This window comes from Solanum stenotomum, chromosome 10, assembly GCF_019186545.1.
Source record: "Solanum stenotomum isolate F172 chromosome 10, ASM1918654v1, whole genome shotgun sequence".
Taxonomy (NCBI): domain Eukaryota; kingdom Viridiplantae; phylum Streptophyta; class Magnoliopsida; order Solanales; family Solanaceae; genus Solanum; species Solanum stenotomum.
Window position 1 is genome coordinate 122976 of NC_064291.1, and position 18281 is coordinate 141256.

Consider the following 18281-nt stretch of genomic DNA (forward strand, 5'->3'; position numbering starts at 1 on the left):
TGATTTACAATAGTAAAAGAGTACTTATTAGAGTAACTTTCACATATAGCAAACAAAAAAATCATATTTGTATGCTATAACAAAGTTTGCATAATTGCGCTCCATAGCAAACATATATATGTATAATTCGCTATACATATACAATTAAAAGCTGTCTATTTCGCTATACATATATACAAAAAGAGCAATTGTATAATTCGTTGGCTCCTCTTCAGAATTGTATAATTTCATTATATAAACATAAAACTGGGCAGGGGAATATTTTTATTGTATAATTATAAGTGTATAGGACGAATATATATGTATTTGCATGTGTATATACAATTTTCTCTCGCTTTATACAAACAGAAACGCAATTTATACACTTCTGTTGTATAAAACGAGAAAGAGAGAAAGGCACAAGAGAACTGGGCAGGAGAATATTTTTATTGTATAATTATAAGTGTATAGGACGAATATATATGTATTTGCATGTGTATATACAATTTTCTCTCGCTTTATACAAACAGAAACGCAATTTATACACTTTTGTGTATAAAGCGAGAGAGGAGAACACAGAGGGAGTGAGCGAGAGAGGAGAGTGGCGAGCGAGAGTTTGAGGGAGAGAGACGCTGGCAAACAGTTTGCTACAGGACACAATTAAATCAAAGTGTGGTTATACCATTTAATTTGAATTATTAGTTTGCCATTATATACAATTTTCCCTACTTATTACCCATCAATTTCTTTTAGCAATCGTTGTATTTATACTCCCCCACCCCCACCTTCCATAATAACCCCACCCCACCTCCCATAATAAAATATATCTATAATTTGCTTATATCGCCCATAAAAATAACATTTATCTATGATTTGTCTATACCGTCCATAAAAATTATCAATTAATGGGGTTAGTTAAAAGTGTGATTCCCGAGTAAGTGTGCATGTATATTACTTGTGAACAGATTTGTATTTGAGGAAACAAACAAATTTCATTTCAGAAATAAAAATTATAGGGAAAAAGGATAAATTTATCCCCGAACTATTGTAAATGATATGCAGATACCTTTCGTTATACATTTGGGACATTGATGTCCCTACCATCTAAAAACTAGAACATATATACTCCTTATTCAATGATAATAGCTTTGATATCTATTCAATGTATCCAAAAGTAACTATATAATAACACGAAGGACAAAAGGCTTCGTATTTTTCAATTTATGAAGTTTACTTTTCCGATAGAAAAATACAGCTTCAAGCAATACTTTTCAATAAGCAAGTATATATAGTGGCAAAGAAGAAGTAAAATGAATTGAAAATTTATAAATTACTCACTTTGTTCTTAATTACTTGTTCACTTTTAAATTAACATATCTATTAAAAAAACAATAATTGACATAATAAATTTACCATTTTACCCCTATTAATTATGAAGTGGATGAATTAAAAAACTTAAGATTTTCTAAAATTTTGACTTTTTTCCAAGTAATTAAGGACAAACGAAGTATTAAAATTAATAAAAAGAAGAATGATTCCACCTCTCAATAGGATGAAAACTCATCACCTTTTGCATAATACTTTACTATCTAGAGAAAATTTGATGAAAGAACAGTTGCATGTTTCACAATTAATAAACTTATTTTTATAATATAACAATAATTAATTGAAAAACCATTACATATTCACAGTTTAAAAGATATTTATTCTTATAATATAACATACAGGGGAAGCTATAACATTTGTAAAAATAGGGAAAATACACAATAGTTGAAAATACAGTTTAGTGGGATATTTTGTAACAGATTTTTAAGAATTAAGAATATAAACAAAACAAAATAAAATAAAAAATTTGAGAAGACAAAGGTATAGATGGTTACTTCATCTATCTTAAATTCTCGATTTATTAAATACATTTTCAATTTCAAAAGTTAATTTTAGATAATAAAACTTATATATATTGATCATTTAAAATTATTATTAAAACACATACTGTAAAAAAAAAAACAAAGTTTGAAATTATAAAAGCGGCCAGTAATTAAATTGGGTCAGAGAGCAGTGAGCACTACGAACAGAACAGAAAAGTTCAGTAGTAGTGTGAGAGAAGATCGAAATATGGCCGGAGCGACGGCGAACTCTGTTCCGGCAACCGGCGTTAGCGTCGGAGCCAATATGACGAGCGCGTCGTACGTAAACTCAGTCCGAATCTCTGCCGCTGCTAATCGATTTGTAACGCTGCTATGTAATCAGCCCCAACTTGATGCTCAGGAGATCGTTCAACTCTGCCTCTCACTTGCAAGGTACCAATTTTTTTCATTCTCGAATCTTCTTTGGCGGAAAATATTACTTACGCAATTTCTGTATTTGCTATGGTAATTTTTTTTTCTTCTGTAATTACTAGGGTTTGTAGTAGCTTGTTTAATGTGTTTTGATCGTCACTATTTTGTTGCTCTTATTTAAGTAAGTTTGAAGTTCGATAACACCAATAAAAATGGTGGCGAAGTAGTAAATACGTCTTCATCTTTAATTAGATTTTTTCAGTTTGATTTTTCTTAAGTACGAAATCGTCTTTGTTAGAAAATATTTTATTTTCAATGTGAAATTTTTTAGAATGAATTTAAATTTAATCACACTTCAATATATTTATCGAACGGTGGATGAGAAATAAATCAAATAAAAAGCTTCATTAATATGGCTAAAGAGTGTAAGCTTACAATTGGGAGTTTTTTTTTTTTTTTTAGAGGAAACCATCTAAGCACCTATGAAAATTCTGAAATGAATTGTGCATTTTAAACTTGAAGAATCTATTTTGTTGGTGTGCTTTAATGTAGTAGGTCGTAGGTTTATTTGAACTTGGTATTTTTGATGTAAAATATAAATTTATATATAAAAAATAAATAAAATTACGATAAATATTAAGATTAAACCTATAATTTTACAAATACAAGAAATCTAATACTAAAAATTCCAAAATTTAAAATAAAAGCTAAAATTCTAAATTCAGTCTTTAAAAACACAAAAGGATATTGTTTCCTATGCATCCTTGGGTCCTTTTTCCATTTTTTTGTTAAAAACATGACACTTGCTAGCATATTTATGAGGTAATGAGAGAGATGGAAAAAGTTATATATATTTAAAATTCACAATAATTATATACTAACGAAAATTTTCCAATTAAATTATATATCTTGCAAAAGTTAAAATAAACAATCAATAATAAGAATTTCCTGGTTGCCCTTTGTAAAATAAATAAATATTAAAAATGAAATTACATTATTAACAATCTCATATAACAAGTGCACTATTACTTAACTGGCGAACTGTTCACACATTTCACTCCAATAATGGAGTTTCGAATTTCCCTATCCCCTCTTTCCAAAGAAACTGAAAAATCGGCTTAAATAGGAATTAGTTGATAATTAAACAAACTATAGAACATAGTTATGTTGTAAAATTCTTCTAAAATAAGTTAATAATATTATTTATATATATATATTTCAAAAATAATTTTAAGAATCTATATATTGCAACCAGCTATTTAGATATTTTTTTCATTTTCTTAAAAAGATGTATACTTATCCCCTGGTCCTTGTGTATGCAGTATGCCTAAGATACATGTACATAATTAATTAGTGTATCTTTTTTTTCTAAAAAAAATTTTTCTTGCTTCATTATCCTATTAGTTGTTCCATATTAATTACATTTTGAAAGTTAATTTTAATTTGTTAACTTGGATATAAATAAAATTTTATAATAATAACATATATAGTGAAATTTTATTAAGTTGGGAGGGTAGAGCATATACTTAGTGCCTGTTTGACATTGCAACTAAAAATTGCTTATTTCTAGAAGCATTTTTTTAAAACGACTTTTTAATAAAGTACATTTGAAAAAAAAACAATTTCTATTTGGCTATTTCATTTGAAAAGTGCTTTTGATAAACAAATCATGTTTGACTAATTTTTTTAAAAAAAAAATATTTTTGAGAGACAAATTACGAAAAAGGGTAAGTATCAATGTACTTTTGATATTAAGATTGTTTCATAGAGAGAAACTATTTTAAATATCCATTAGAAATTTTTTAATTAAAATATATGTATTCAAATTTTCAATCAGTATTATACATAAATAAATAAATAAATAAAATATTAACATGATGACTTAAATATAATTCAAAATATCAAGAAAAATAAATTTAAAAACCATTCCGCAAATTAAATTACTTTATATAAAAAATTCACCACAAAATAAATAAAGTCCTTCATATTTTTAATCCTACAAAAATGTTGTTGTTACATTTGTTTCTGATTTTGTAAAATAAAACGTAGAATTTTATATAAAATAATAATAATATATAAGCATAAAATAATAATAATAAAAAAATAAAAATAAAAAATAAAAACAAAACTCTTGAATAAAATTTTACCAAATCTATGAGATATGCTAATTAATTAATAAGAGATATATTGGTAAATATGTATATATGAAAGGATATTTTAGTTTTCAAGAAAATAATTTCCGCTTCTACTTCTATTTTTTTTAAGAAGCAGTAATTTTTTATTTTTTTCCAACCATAGAAAAACTGCCAAACACTAATTTTTTCGAAATAAGTGATTTTTTGCAAAAAAACCACTTTTAACCTCTCAACAACAATATCAAACAGACTCTTTGAGGAGGTAGAGAAATTATTTTCAAAAAATGCTAAAGTGCATCAAACACAATCAAAAGAAAAGAAAATAATGAACAAAGCATAAAAATAGTGTAAAATCTAAAAGGAAATTTTTTATAAGTCATTGATCATATAAAATATTATTAAAGCACATTAAAAAATTATTGTAAAAAAAGAAAAACAAAAAACTCAATATTATAAAGATGGCAGTAAATTGGAACAGAGCACTTATTCACAGTGGAACTGTTTCGACAAAACCGAAAAGTTCACTGTGAGAGAAGAAGAGCGAAACATGGCCGGAGCGACGGTGAACTCCATCCCGGCGACCGGCGTTAACGCCGGAGTTAGCAGAGGAGCCAATATGACAGGCGCGTCATACGTAAATTCGTTCCGAATCTCCGCCGTAGCTGACCGATTAGCTAAGCATGTGTGTAATCAGCCCAAAATTGATCCTCAGGAGTTCGTTCACCTCTGCCTATCACTTGCAAGGTTCCATTTTTTTCCTTCTCGAACCTTATTTGGCCGGAAATAATCGATATGCTACCTCTGTAATTGTTATTGTTTTTCCCCCTGATTTTGTACCTGCGCTTATAGTTGTTAGGTTTTGATGTGTAGGTTTTTAGCCCTCGTTTGTTCAATTAAGTGTCAGTTTTTACTTGATTTCGCATTTTACATTGAATTGTTTAGGGTATCTACTCTGCTTAGCATTTATTTTTTCCCCTCATTTGTCTTTGAAATTCTAGCTTGCTTTGTTCTTCATCTCAACTAATTCTATGTGATACCTGCAACCTCCCATTAGGTACTAGGTCCACTAAGGCTAGGACAGATGCGAAGAAATCACTTTAGTATTTTTTTTTTTGTTTCTGCTGAGGTTTGAACCTTAGACTTCAGGGTTCTCAACCCACTTCGTTGACCACTAGGCCATACCCTTGTGAGTTAAAGGCTAAAGCTCGAAGGAAAACAACCAAAAAAGAAGAAAAAGATGGAGCCCATCACTCATGCCTGCAGTATTAAGACACAGATTAGGACAATCATGTCTAAGACCAATAGCAACAAAAAGGAAAGCCATCAAAGAGTGTGGTACCGTGACCGTGGAAGAAGAACCATTGAGTCCCGCAGTTAAGAATGACAATTGAATCCCACGGACTATTGAACAATACCATTAGGTTATTAGACACAGTAATACTGCAGCAACAAGAAGTTGGGACACAAAAAATCCTAATTTAGGGTTTAAGAAGTTAATCTGAACGAACAATTGTTATGCGAATGGGAAAAACCAGTATATGCCCGCGAACGAAAAGGGAAGACAAAGAAATATTGTAGCTTTGAATCTTGTTAACTGGGAAACTTCTTTCTTCTGTTGATGTTCTCTCTGCGTTGGGCGTACTGAAAACTGGAGGTGTTAGCGCAAGATCTGGTTTGAAACGTTTTCTCAGAATTTTGAAACCGGTGCTTTGACTGTCTCCTTTTTATTAGGAGCAATAATTGACCTTTAATTTTTAGATTTGATAATTGATTAAACTGAATTAGATCGGAAGAAAAAGACCAAAAATCTGAGTAAATAGATAATTGCATTTCCTGATCTATTGTGACGCAACATCACCAGGCCCATGTTTTCTTTATATAGATAAGGTGGGAAGAATCTAAGTCAAAAGTTGGATTACGAAAATACCCCTTATCTACTAATTTATTTCGTTTTAAAAAATTACTTTTTCATTTAAAATCAACTCCATAACTACACCCCTTCATTTTCATAACTTATATTCATAATATTCATTAATCTTATGCCTTTAACTCACACACTATCTTAAATCAATATTATTTTCTACTTTTTAGCTTCGATCAGTTAAAAGAACTTTTCATTTTCTTTAACCTTCTATAAAATAAATAGTTTTAGGCTTTTAGCCTCTGGGCCATTGTCAAATTATTATATGCTTCCTTTTTAAAAATATTCAATATATGACCCTTCGGGGTGGCCCAGTGGTTTGGGCTTGGGACTTCCATGTTGGAGGTCTCAAGTTCGAAACCCCTTGCCAGCAAAAGCAAGGGGTTTGCCTTCTGGGTCGAGCTCGCCGCACCGGTCTTGCCTAGTGCGGGTTACCTCTCCTATGTGGTTTGCGAGCTATTGCATAGGAGCAGGGTTTTACCCTGTGCGAACCCAAAGGGTAGCGGCTGCGAGTTTCCCTTGTCATAAATAAAAAATAAATATCCAATATATGGCGTATTCTTAGCACTTTCAACAACAAAGGTATATTCTTATTATATTAGTTTCTTAGACCTTTGCTTTGCTCTTAATAATTTTTGTTCTTTGTTGTTCATTGCTTGTGTTTGCCTTCTACTTTGTTTTATATCATGTGACTTATTTTGCTCGGTCATTTTTTGGAATTCTCGCATCTACTCAATCTTTTCATTCCCTTTTCTATTATTTTTTAAAAATTGTACTAATTAGCATAGAATACACATGCAATGCACGTGTTTGAGAACTAGTGTGTGTGTATATATATATATGAATACATGGATAGATAGATTAGCTTGTTATCAGCAAGAGCAACACATTCATCATGCAAAATTGTTTTATATCTTCCATCTTTCAAAATCCTGCTGTTAAATTGGGAATATGAGTTCCACAGTTATCAAAAAAAGGAGGAGGAACATGAGTCTGTCTCTTTCTTGTTCATGGTGTCAAATTAGCTAGGGAAGTGGTAGTGGTGATTTTTAACTCATTTTCTTTTCTGTATTGTGTCCCTTTCTAGAGTGCAGAGAAGGGACACATAGTCTATGTTTCTTTATCATGTTAACTGTTCTTGATTGATTGATCTTTGATTAATGCAGAGGCATTGATTTTGCCATTGCAAACCGGGAGGTCCCAAATAGAGCTCAAGATTTACCTTTACTGGTGAAACAGGTACTCTTGTAACACGAAGTCGATTTCATCATATTGCATTAGCTTCATTGATCTGATTATGAGTTGTGTAGCATAAAACATTAATGTTATATCAGGAAATAGGTGAAGTGTCATTGTCAATTGTGTTCACTTTTAGGAACCCAAACTCTCCTAACAACAAATCTGTAAACTTCCAAATGCAATACAGAAATAGGAACAACACCTCAACTGTAATTTACCAACACCAACATATAAAATAAGTCTGACAAATAGCAAATAGAGGATACTTCTAACAACCAAGGTATTTTGAGGAACCTTAACCTCCAAATCTGCCAGAGAAAATCCTACCAAACGACTGACTATCTTTTCTTCTTCCTAGTACTATTTATCACAAAATAACTACCTAAAATGCTAGGTAACTACTAGAAATACATACACATAATAATTAATAAATAAAATAGTTACATTTAAGCCTTATTTTCACCCTTCTTCATGCGGCTATAGACCCTATTAATAGCAGGTCTAACAATACCCGCCCCAACGAGTTTCACCTTGTCCTCAAGGTGAAATTGAGGAAACTGTGTATGAATGACTTCATAGGATTCCCAGGTGCTGAGTCCTTCCACTTAATTAACACCTCTTGGGAGCCATTCAAGAGTACGACAATCTACTACACCTTCAGGTTGCACTTGCATTTCAAGTTCTTCAGATAAGAAAGGAGGGAGTTGCTGAATTGGAGTAGAATCCTCTACTGCACGCTTTTGCCAAGAAACATGAAATATTGGATGGACCCATGAATGAGGGGGTAAATCTAGGCGATAAGCAACTTGACCAATTTTATTCAAGATAGTATATGTCCCATAATAACGAGGACTTAACTTCTGATTAACCTTTTTAGCAAGTGAGCGAAGCTTGAAAGGTTGCACGCGAAGATAAACCAAACCACCAGGCTTAAACACAACTTCACGGCGCTTAGCATCAACATAAACTTTCATTTGAGCTTTGAGCATGGGTCAAATTAGCTTTGAGTTCATCTAAAATAGTGTTGCGAGCCATAAGCTGCTGATTAACCTCTTCTACAACAGAATTTTATCAGTGAAACGCGACAAAGAGGGAGGACCTTGCCCATATAAAGCTCTAAAAGGGGTCATCTGGGTAGAACCATGGTAAGTGGTATTGAACCAAAATTCAGCCCAAGGAATTCTTGGCCATTTTTTTTGGATGTGCCCCTGCAAAACAACGTAAATAAGTCTCCAAAGAGCGGTTAACAACCTCAGTTTGACCATCTATTTGAGGGTGATAACCTGAGCTCAATTTGAGACTAGTATCGGGCAACTTGAACAATTCTTACCAAATTGGCTGACAAAAACCTGGTCTCGATCAGACACAATTGATTTGGGAAAACCATGCAGACGTACAATCTCACGAACAAATAGCGCATCAACACTCTTTGCTGTATATGGATGAGATAAAAGGAGAAAATGACTATATTTAGTGAAACGGTCCACCACAACAAGTATAGTATCATGTCCCATTGCTTTTGGTAACCTCTGATGAAATCCATAGAAATATCAATCCAAACTTGAGTAGGAATGGGTAATGGTTGCAGCAAGCTAGTGGGACTAAGGGCTTCCTACTTGTTCTGCTTGCAAACTTCACAACTCTGTACATTCCTTTTGATTCCACTCCAATACAACACTTGTGAAATGCGCTTGTATGTCCGGAAAAGATGGAGTGTCCACCTGTAGGTGAGGAGTGAAATTCCTGAAGGAGCATGGGAATATGTAATGACGAACGGGGAATCACCAACCGACTTTTGAAAAATAGGCAGCCATTTTTTAGAACATAATTCAATCGTGAAGCTGGATCTTGAAGCAAATCTATTAATGTTCTAATTGAGCTGTGGATTGCTACAATTAGTTGACTGATTGCAATCCATGTGATCTGTATAGTTCGCTTATGCAAAGAATGTATACTCTTTAATCCCTATTATATGAATTTGCTTATATAGTCCATAGTTTCCTGTCTGTTACGATATACCTTTTTATCAAATGAATAACTGAAGCTTAAGTTCTTTTTTCTTCTTCTAAATTCATGGCATCGTGTAGGTATGCAGAATCCCCTGTGATACGTTACTGCTAGCACATGTCATGGTCCTTATGATTTCTGTCAAGGTAATTCCTAGGCACTCGACTTTATGGGATAATTTTGAATGAATGCATGTTTTGCTGGCTTCCGCAATCACAAACGTTGCAAGTGATGTTTCAGCTTTAATTTCTGCAAAAAATAGATTACCAAGTCAAGTTATCTGGTTGTTTTATTGATATAATATTCATGGATGTTAGGTTTAGAGGTTAAGTTTAATTTGGTTAAAAGATTCGATTAGAAATGATCACATTAGAGACAGAGTGGATGTAGCATTTTATAGAGGAAACAATGAGAGAGTGTTGCTTGAGATGGTTTGATCATGTGTTGTGTAGATGCCAAAAGACCCAAATCCATAGGTACAATACCGTGTAGATTTCTAAATGTTACCTTCTCAAAAAAATAATAATTGAATGTACTGAAAAAGGATGAGGTAGATGCAAAATTGCATGAGAAAAAAATGTATTAAAAGATGGCAGTCATTCTATCTTTAATAAAGGAAATTTTATTAGTAACATTCAAGACCAAGCTAGTACTGAATCGGAACAACCATTGCAGCACAGAGAATCCTTTTAAACCTGCAAGGATTCCAGAAAGTCTAAACTTACGTCAGAATCAGTTCAAAAACAACATTACACTACTTAAATATTGAATACAATACATCTGCTTGCAACTGAATAGATGTTTTCCTGGTTTCCATCAAAGCATCTTCATTTCCTGCCGAGCCAAATTTTCCATGTTATGCATAATGGGGATAGTCATCCATATCTTCTATTGTTGCTTCCTCATTCTCTAACTTCTCCAACTACAGAGGACTTGTCTGATGTTTGCTGACATAGCCAATTGAACTCCGCATAAGTTAAGAAACACGCACCAGATCTGCAAGACTGTTGTCTCCTCAAAATTTCTTGGAGCCTTGGCAATTTCCTCCGGCGCAACAAGGGGAATCTCCTTTCTGCTAGTCCCACCTTCTTGCTCCATTTTTCTCCAAACCCTCAATTTCTGGTTCAAATTGCTATCGCTACTTGGATTTAACTAAAACAGAATACAATGGAACGAAAGAGATCCATATACTACCTGTGGATTAAGGTTTATTTGTTTTCTCTTGGATTAAGGTTTATTGTTGTTCGTACACTTATATTAAGGGCTCGTTTGGGCTTTACAAATCTTGCTTTTTGCAATTTTTTCCCCAAAAACATTGGATATACATTGTGATCAATTGTTTTACTCCAACTTGGAAGTTGAGTTTATCAAGTAGCATTTTTTCAAGTAAATTTCCCCCCTCACAAAACTTTTACCATTTTGAAATGCATGTCTAGACACAACTTCAAATACTACATTTTCTAAAATTATTACCAAATTCATGTCCAAACTTGTCTACCAAGTCCTGGTAAGGGTAAGTGTAGATGTAGAGAACCTCTAATTTTGAAGAACCTTAATTTGCTACTCCCTCTGTCCCAATTTATGTGACTTGCTTTCCTTTTTAGTCAGTCCCAAAAAGAATGACACATTTCTATATTAAGTAACAATTTAAATATAAAATGTCTATTTTACCCTTAATGAAATGATTTACAGCCACACAAATTTCTATTATTCATTTTGGACCACAAGNTCTTCCTTTCTTTCTTAAACTCCGTGCCGAGTCAAACTACCTCACATAAAATGGGACGGAGGGAGTGTAAAACACAATTTACTTGCATATTTCGGGATGAAATGGGTCCAAATAGAGGAGTTGCAGTGCAGGGATAGAAGCTTGTGTTTTTTTTTTTAAAATTGTTGGAGGGGTAGAAGCTTATGGGTTGTGGCCCAAGTGTTAAGAAACTCCGATTCATATTAGTTATTACCAAACCCAACTTGTTTAGGATTGAGCTTTAGTTGATTGATTGGTCGGATAAAAGAGTTCCACCTCCAATGAAATTCTCCCGTGCATTGGCTCGAGTTGTTCTATTTTCCACTATTGTGAATGACATAACCTGCGAAGTTCTAAGCCTAGGGCGGTGCTCTTTTTATTAAACTATATGGTGTTTTACAGGATATACTTAAGCTTACTGATTACCACTTTGCATGCATTAAATATGCTTGTTATTGGCACTTCCCGCAATTTCTTTATTGACCAGGTTCTTTATTTGATAGAATGCTTGTCATAGTGGGTGGTTTACGGAGAAAGATGCCAAGGAACTTTGTGATCTTGCAAACGAGGTGGATAAACTTACTGGTTTGCTATGTCATTCAGCTATCTCGCTTCTTTTAATTTATGTTTCATTGATTTTTTCTTCCTTTTCTGTTTGCATGTTCAGATTTCCAGCAGCTTCTGCACCACATTAGATTTTAACACTGAACCAAGCAGTTCTTCAACAATTATCTCGACGATAATGTCAAGGTAGGCATCTTTTCCTGCAGTGAAATCTTAATTTTTGAATCTTTCATTCTATGGTGTATGGCTCAACTTACCTCAGATTACTATTTGCTTTATATACCAAAGATTAGTTTTCGTAAAGAATATTTGTGGTTTAATTTTACAGGTGTTCAAAAATCTTGCAGCTAAAGAATCTTGTATTTTCTTCCCTTTCTTATTGGTTGATTATTACTGCTACTCACAGTATCGTTTTGCCAATTCATTTAAGTAAAATATTGTAACACTGAATGCTAATGCCCAACATGTGAAAGTAACAAATCTCATTCTTTCGTAAAGGAAAAAGGTGTTCTGTTAAGACCGTAGAGGTTGTATTTTTTATGCTACACTCTAAAGCTTAAAATTGCATGCAAGAGGGTTTTTTTTAATTTTTATTTTTTAATTACAGTGAATTTTGACCTTTGGGCCAGATTTTACAGTGACATGTATATCTCGTGGCTTTCTTCCACTGTTCAGTTAGAGGTCGAATTTTTCATTGATGAGCCTACTTGGTTAGTACAGTTATTTTCATTGGAACATGTGCATAACTACATTTCAATCTTTTGTTTGTTTGCGGATTGACAGATTTTATCCACGGCTGAAAATGGGTCAGATAGTTTCTTTCTTGGAGGCCAAGGTATTAATTTAAAACACATCCCCCTAGTGGTGGCCTGTGAGCTAGTGTAATTATATTGCTGGTGATATTGATGCCACATTTTTTTCAATCTTGTAGCCTGGATTTGGTGCCTATGTGAATGATTTCCAGATAACAAAGAATATGAACCTTTCTGAAGGAGAGAAAGTGGTAAGAGAACTCCTAGATAATTACAATAAATCATATTTATATATCTTTTTTTCCTTTGCGGCAGGTAGGTAAGACTCTCGGTCTTTAGTGAGGACATTATGTGCCCCCTCATTAGCTGTATTTTGTTATTCATCAGTTTGTTGCTTTCTTGACTTCTTATTTTCATTCCAGCAATGCATCAAAATTGGAAACCTTGATTACCTCTGGAAAATATTGCTCATTTTTATGTTTCCTTTTATCTGCAGAGACTATTTGTTGCACAAATAGATAATCTGGAGACCTCACTATGTCTTGTAACGCCTCCTCAAGTGAAGTATGAAGTGTTTTAATTTTTACTGATTGAAATGGCTTTGGCATATTGACTTGACATTTGGCAGGTTAAATTACTCTGACAATTCTAATTGCCATTAATGTCACTTCTGCAGCTTTCTTCTAAATGGGACTCCCGTCGGAAGGAGGACTAATGTGTCAATGGTCCGTTACCGCTAAAACTTTGCAGATGTGTTAGTATAGGGACGTCTTGTGTCTTACTGGGACTCAAATTACCTAAAGTTATGTTTCTTTTGCTAGGACCCTGGACCTCAGCTTCCATCTCCTGTACCTCATATGCTTAAATTTGGAACAAATCTTCTTCAAGCCGTGGGCCAATTTAACGGTGTGTTTGAAGATATATTCCAGTTATTTTTAAACAAATGTAATGATATGACACTTGGGCCTAACTCAGCCCCAAAAGCTAGCTTATGAGGAGAGGATTTCCCAAGTCTATATAAGGAGAGAATTCCCCAAATGATATGGGACTCTAAGCCCCTCTAACAGAAACTGAATAGTACTAACTCTTTTCTATGCTTATTATGAAGGAAATTATATCATAGCTGTTGCCTTCATGAGTGAGATTTCTACCCCTGTTCAGGCCACACTCCCTGATTACGAGCAGGCTCCTGTTTCTTCTGTTGATCCAGGTTTGTTCTTATTCTATGTTTCACCTTTTTTTTAGTCTTTTTACATGGAGTTTGTTACTTGTTACCCACTTGACTAGATGTATAGTTCAAGTTTTCCATTCCCACCATCCTCCAATGAGAAGTCTGAAGAGACCTCCTTACAAGGAGAAATGATTAATATGCTGTTTCATTAATGCAGATTCTGAGATTATTGAGGGGCCATCAAGAATTTCTCTGAATTGCCCTATAAGGTATGCTTTTCCAATCTTTGTTGCTTCGGAGTTTGACAAGGTTATCTTTATGAAGTGGCTTTTGTTATCTTGACATGTGTGTAATTTTTTTTCTTTTCCCTGTACTCCTTGTGCATGATTAGCTTCATTCTTGATGATGATAGTAAAAAAATGCAAATTTCTGTGTTCCTATTTGTTTTCTTTCCACCCCTTATCATCTCAAAACTCAGAATGACACTGCTCTTTGTGCTTTCTTCTGTGAAGAGATGACTGCCATCTTGGTACCCTCAGTTATTAGAGGTTGGTAAGAACCAACACACACAAAAGTAAGGAAGAAAGAGAAGTGCTCTTTTGAGCAGAGTTACTTTAGTCTATATATACCTTAAGGTTTTTATGGTTTCAGGACAATTATCTCCATTTGTCTTGAACCCTAGACTTCCTAATGAATAAGGACTAGCATAATCCCCTCCCCTTCCATTCTGGAACATACTTAGGGTTTACGAAACTTTGGTGTGTGGATTAGGAATGATGGGGAAGACATGATTGAGATAAGGTACTTCCTGTCATGATTATAAGCATATTTTATATGCGTCAGCATAATTTATTTTAAGTAAGGTTGCAATGGTCATTTCATCTAGATAGTTGGCCATCAATTTGAGAGGGGTTGTATCTCCTCATATTTCGGAACAAACCAAATCCGTTTCACTTCATTCTTCCCCGAGCGGGAATATGTTGCTAACAATATTATAAAAGAAAGGGCTTATTGCCCCTTATGGTAAACACCTTACTGAACCCATGTAGTTGTAATCAACCTTGGGAGCCCATGCATATTTACCTCATTTACCACCCTCTGCCCCAAAAGATACGCATCTTTCTTTTCGTGATGCTGCCTGTTGTGTTACATTGCTGATTACTTTTTGTTTGCCTTTACAGCTTTAAGCGTATTAAAACTCCAGTAAAAGGACATTCTTGCAAACATCTTCAGGTGCATGCCTTTTTGCGTGATCCAAAATAAATTATTATCTGAACTCTCATGCCAGAGTATAGTATAGCTCACATACATGTTAAAAACTTGCCTCTACTTTTCCTCTTTCATTTGTTTTTATTTAAGGTCTTTAATCTGTTAGAAATATGGATGTGGCTGATCCTCCAAAAGACGTCTAATGATCTAATATATAGGTTCCTCAGAAAATTTCTAGAAGATTGTGTAGTCATTAGCATTGGTAGATGTTTTACATCAAGAAAATCTTAGCAAGAAGCTTCATGGGTGAACTTATTTAGAGCCTGTTTGGATTGACTTAAAAGTTAGTCAAACCTACTTCTAAGTCATTTTTAGCTTTTGAGAGTGTTTGACAAATTTAAAAATAACATAAAATAAGTTTAAAATGACTTAAAATAAATTAAAAGTCAAAAGTAGGACTCTCCTTACTTTTTTTTTTTGGACTTAAAAGTCATTTATGTTTGGACTTTAAAAAGTTACTGTTTAAAAGCCACTTTTTAAAGCCAATCCAAACGGGCTCTTCGTCAATTTTTCTTCACTGTTATTCCCTACCCTTACCGGTTTGCACTGTTCGTGTTTTTCTTGGCAGTGTTTTGATTTTGACAACTATATTGACATAAATTCAAGGAGACCATCGTGGCGTTGTCCTCATTGTAATCAACATGTGTGTTTCACTGATATTCATATTGATCAAGATATGTTCAAGGCAAGTGGCATGCTGTATTATACTTACCACAAATTACCTATCTAGAAGTAACATTTTTTTTCTTCTAAAGGTTTTGAAAGAGGTGAGTGAGGATGTCACAGATGTCATGATCTCGTCAGATGGTTCATGGAAGGCAATCATGGAAAGTGATGACTATTCTGAAAAGCCCAGGGATAAAACCCCTGAAATTGCTCAAGATAGTCCACGTAGAGGTTCTGATGGTCCTTCAAATGCCCCCGGTGATGTTTTAGATCTTACTGACATAGATGATGACATGAATCCTGCTGAAACTGAAGACAGCAAAATTTTTCCTACGAACATTCAAATGCAATCTAATGTTCAGAAAACAACAGCTGTGAATAATCCAAGTGAAATCAATCAGACAGGTGCTCCTGATATGACGGATGATTTCTGGTCAAGAATCTATTTGTCCTCGTGTGGAATAGGGACATCTAGTTCTTGGTCCAGTATGCAAACTGGCAGTGCTTCTGAGCCTGCTAGAACCGACTTGGTCCAGTTGCCTGTCTTCACAGATGCAATATCTCCCGCTTTCAACACTGAGGGAAATGCTTTTATTCCAACCTCTATACTCGAGAGTGGACTATCTTCTTCCAATTTGCTGCAGCTGCAGTTACAACAGTTCCAATTTGGGAACTCTGCACTCAGCAATGAATATGGAAGGTTTCCAACTGCATCCAGGCCTGCAAACAGAACTCCTGTTGCAGTTCAGGCCCTTCCAGCCCAGATGAACACTCCTGTTCCTCAGCAGAGACAACAAAGCACAATGAATCCCTTGTTCCATGCTGGTCCTTCAGCAGCTACTCAGGATTTGCCTATTGCGTCATTGGATGGTTCCAATCTAAGAAGTGAATTGGAGAGACATTCCTTTTCTGACTTGGACCTGGTTCAGGCACGCACGACCTCATCAGTATTACCACAGAAGGTGAGTGCACAGGTGTAATTTTTTGGTTATATTTTGAAGTTCTGACTAAAATATGATTCAAGTCTTTCTTTGCTGGTTTTGGTCTCTTGAGGCGTTCCTTTATCTGTGATTGTTGAAGCATTGTGCGTGCTCTGGTATGAGAAGACCATCACCTGTCTGTATAGGGTGTGTTTGCTTCCATTTTCTAGGAGTTCCTTGACCACCTAACTTTGCATGTTTTGCTTGCTATCACAGAATTTCTCCTTTTGAGGCTGCTTATAATGTTTCCAACTTCCCGTGCATGTCTTTATTCTGTCTATTGTCTATGGCTTTTAACTTCCTGCGCTTATGCATGTGTCTTTATTCTGTCTATTCTCAATGGCTTCTAATTATCCTTTTTCTTTCTGCTAGCGTTCTCTTCCTCATGTTCAACCATCTCAACATTCTGTTGGCCGTCAAACTCCTAGCATGAGAACACCCTATTCGATGAGCCAGTCTCAAGGTCCTACCCAATCAGCTACTTGGGATAGATGGGAAGCCCTGAAGCAAGGAAGTTCACAAGTTGGTGTTAATCGGGCACTTGCTGGTGGACAACACACCCGAGTTGTCACAACTCAGCAAACCACACAAGTGGTGAGACCTGTTTACTCTCCTAGAACTGTGTCTCCACTCCCAGGTAGTGCGGACAGGTTCAGGACACCATTGGCCCCGGACCAGAGGGGTAGTACAGGAGGCACGACACCAGTCACAAGGACAGATATTTCCATGGATCCCCAGCTAGATCCAAACTGGCGGCCTACAGGCCGTATGCGTGGAAGCCTTTCAGGACGAGCTTATTCTGAAGCACTGCAACAGTTCATACTTAAGCCAACACAGCAAGCTCAAGCTCAAGCTGCCAGACCATCTATTCCACCTAATCTTTCACCCCAACTGCAAGTCCTTTTGGCTAATAGAGGTGCTCATAGTACGCAGCCAGTGAACTTTCCATCTACAGCTCCTGCCAATGCATCTGATATTTCAGGCATTTTACCCGAGCGCTCCTCAGGAATGCAGTAGAACTAGGACATGTTTGTTGGCGACTGTATTTATCGTCACAAATTTTGCTTCCATGGTCACTTTACAGGACAGATACCTTGACCCAGTGTTATATTACACGTAGATAGGGGAAAATGCCGTTCTTTCTTTTGTAAATTCCAATCCAAAGTGATGCTCAACTCCCATCTCACAAGCAACAGTTTGACACTACTCTAGTGTGACAAAAAGTAGTCTCTGAGTTTGTTATTATAGTAGGTAATATTTAATGACCATGTGTGGAATTTTTCTATTGTAATTCAACATGTTTGACATAATATATCATGAAAACTCAGGTTTCTACTAAAATAGAATCATTTAAATGAATGATCCTTTCCCACCAGTAGCCCAAAGCCATTATCAGAATTCACTAGTGCCCCTTTTGTAGCTGATTTTCTGGCAATTGCCTGCCATCCCTCTTTAAAATGGCAGCCTAACCTAGCCCTAAGCAAACTGCGGGCTAGGAAAGGCCACCCTTGTTTTTCTTCTTTCTAATGAAAGTCGCTGTTGTTTCGGATGGACCCATAAATTTGGGGCCCA

The 18281-nt window shown here is 34.9% G+C and overlaps 1 protein-coding gene across 2 annotated transcripts; it reads left to right on the top strand.

Moving 5' to 3' along the window:
• The first annotated feature begins 2028 nt into the window (after window positions 1-2028).
• Window positions 2029-18050, top strand: LOC125841270 (E4 SUMO-protein ligase PIAL2-like). Of its 2 annotated transcripts, none has more exons than XM_049520364.1 (16): window positions 2029-2279; window positions 7481-7553; window positions 9641-9706; window positions 11811-11876; window positions 11975-12057; window positions 12655-12706; window positions 12803-12874; window positions 13120-13187; window positions 13300-13348; window positions 13445-13529; window positions 13732-13833; window positions 14012-14063; window positions 14976-15027; window positions 15632-15748; window positions 15819-16691; window positions 17082-18050. In XM_049520364.1, the coding sequence occupies exons 1-16, from the start codon at window positions 2095-2097 to the stop codon at window positions 17724-17726; spliced, it is 2640 nt and encodes an 879-aa protein (XP_049376321.1). In that variant the 5' UTR covers window positions 2029-2094; the 3' UTR covers window positions 17727-18050. The 2 variants fall into 2 exon arrangements, with proteins under 2 accessions (XP_049376321.1, XP_049376320.1); XM_049520363.1 differs by lacking the exon at window positions 2029-2279 and adding an exon at window positions 4867-5137.
• The last annotated feature ends 231 nt before the right edge of the window (window positions 18051-18281 follow it).